Source organism: Perkinsus marinus (assembly GCF_000006405.1).
Source record: "Perkinsus marinus ATCC 50983 genomic scaffold scf_1104296952728, whole genome shotgun sequence".
Lineage (NCBI taxonomy): Eukaryota > Perkinsozoa > Perkinsida > Perkinsidae > Perkinsus > Perkinsus marinus.
The window spans coordinates 1-2448 of NW_003208800.1; the positions used below are offsets into that span (position 1 = coordinate 1).

The window sequence follows — 2448 nt, forward strand, 5'->3', positions numbered from 1 at the left end:
TCCTTGACTGTAGCAGCAGCAGCCCTGAGGGGACATATACTATTCATCTTAGAGCAGTGACAAGAGTGGTGGGTTGGGTTACCGTAATGTATGGAGTTCATCTGTCGTTGCGTCATACTGTGTCTGAAGGTCTGTGAGCGCCTCTTCGAGCTTGACGATGCTTGCCTGCATCTGAGCCTTCTCCGAGGCATGCTGAATACAGACCTCCAATAACACAGTGACACTGCCATGCTACTTCCATCACCGTAGCTTCTAATGCCAGTCGTAGCTTATCCAACTCATCATTCTTAGCGAGGTCTATCTTCTTCCCCCTAGCCTTCAATACCGCAATCTCCCTTTCCATATGCGATCTGAACCATACAGCAGCATCAGCAGCTTGTCCGGTAGTCAGTTCCCCGATGGCTTGCTTTAGATCAGCTATCTCGGCCTCCTTCCCATCCAGAGAGGCTCTGAGATCCTCCACAGATTGAGTAGACTCCTTGAGCTTCGCCTCAGCATCAGCAAGGGCCTACACGATCCTAGATGGAGTACCATGCTCTTCCCCTCCATCACCATCCGTTGTTCTTCAGCCCTCCCACGGAGGTCCTCAGTTTCTTCGAGCTGTTTACCGTACTCACTCTTGACTTGTTGATACATCACGTGTAACTCCTGAGCCCAAAGAGGTGTAAGAGGGTAGCCATGGGAGTGTAAGTATACCGATTCACTCCTGTCCTGGTCTTCAATACGTTTGTTCAAATCAAGTGATTCCTTTGATAGTCTTGACATCTCCTCTGCATGAGCTGCAATAATCTTCTCTCTCGATACAAGCTCCTGAGAAGCTCCTAGCTACCAGTCCATCCCAAGAGCTACTCCTGTCCCTAATTAGCATTGCCCAAGCGTTAACTGTCCAACCTAATATCCCTCCTCAGAATTGTCAGTATAAAGTAGCCCCTAGCAGCGGCGAGTAGCCTAGCCACTTCGCTAGGAACTCTATACTCACGTTTGCTTGTTGGTCCCGGATCGTCCTCAACTCCTGGAGAGCTGCTCTAGTGTTCAATAACTCCTTCTCGACCTTAAGGCCATGTGATAGCTGAGCCTTGATAGCCTTCATCTCCTCCTCATGTCGCTGTATCTAATATAGCCATACTATCTTCATAATGTAACCAGGTTATGTATTCACACTTCCTCATTGGTGCTCCGCAACTCCTCATCCTTCAACTCTATCTCAGCAACCTTCTCCAAGGCTACTCTCTGTAGATCACGATCATGAGCCTCAGCAGCTACCGCAGCGGCTTCCTCCAGCTTCGAGTTAGCTAACGATAGCTCTGTCACTCGTGCCTCCACCTTCTGGAGTCCGATCCTGAGATCTAATCCTACTGGCGATGGAGACGGGGAAGATCGCACGATGAACCTCCGTCTCAGTCCAAAGCGGATGTCACCTTCGCTGTTCCAGCTCCTCTTCCTGTCCTTTGATCCGTTCCTTTAGGTTTCCTATGATCCCCTCAGCCTCGATGATCCTCTCTTTCAAAGCTTGGACCCCCTCATCCTGACAAACGTTCGTGTACTAGCCCCTCAGATTCATGCCGACGACGCTTCCAAGGGTAGGGTTAGACTATAGGCTGCTTACGGACTCCTCTCGTTGGCATCGATCAGCTTCAGTATTCTCAGCTAGCCGTCGCAATTCGACATTTTCATTTGTAGCCATCTCTACAGCTTTCCTGACAGGTGGCCTTCATAGAAGGAACGGTCTCGAGAGGATATGCCCAAAGGATGTGATAAAAGTAAAACAATGATGACTACTGGTGAACAGGGCCCATGCTTGCCGACCTTTCTACCTAAGACTCTCAATCTCCCCCTCCCGTATGGTGAGCTCATCCCTCAAGTGCGCCGTGCTTGTTGCTGATGCTTCCGACTCGGCCTTGGACTTCTTAGAGGGAATCGAGGTCATTCATATGAGTACCCATTATTACATTCTCGAGTTCCCTCAGCTTATTTTCAAGCTCGGTGATCCTATCATCATTATTCGCTGTTGGACTGCTTCCTTTGGAGGCTTCTAGTTTAACTCTGAGCTCATCTATCAATCTCTCCTGAGACTGTACCTACTCAAAAGCATCATTCAAAGCCTCAAAGAGAGCCGTTCCCACCATTGTTGTAAGCTCAATGTTGCACGCCTTCTCATGTGCGAGCTCATCCTTCACAATATCAACTGCAATCTCCTTCTCAGCTTGAGCGTCCCTCAAGCGTTGTTCGAGTAGGGATACTTTTTCATTCACCGGTGTTGCAGCCTGATGAAGGCAACGCTAATCTTGTAAGAGGCATACTGATTAGTCATCTCAATGATTATATAAGGACAGCAACATTGCAACAATGGGATCGGATATTTGCACGCTCCTACCGTTGTTGGTGCCCGAACAGCCGCAGTCTCACTAGAAGAGAACGGCAAGGCAGCAAGCAGAGTCGGGCCTGCAA

General features: G+C 49.1%; 1 protein-coding gene across 1 annotated transcript; it reads right to left on the bottom strand.

Moving 5' to 3' along the window:
- Positions 1 to 82: 82 nt before the first annotated feature.
- Positions 83 to 2078, bottom strand: Pmar_PMAR009043 (liver stage antigen-1, putative; the record flags this gene model as incomplete). The annotated part of the gene is made up of 10 exons (XM_002776929.1): positions 83 to 192; positions 245 to 508; positions 553 to 648; positions 697 to 810; positions 980 to 1111; positions 1162 to 1339; positions 1419 to 1525; positions 1607 to 1697; positions 1815 to 1906; positions 1950 to 2078. Coding segments are annotated over 10 exons (1313 nt in total), but the record flags the coding sequence as incomplete, so codon positions are not given.
- Between the last annotated feature and the right edge of the window lie 370 nt (positions 2079 to 2448).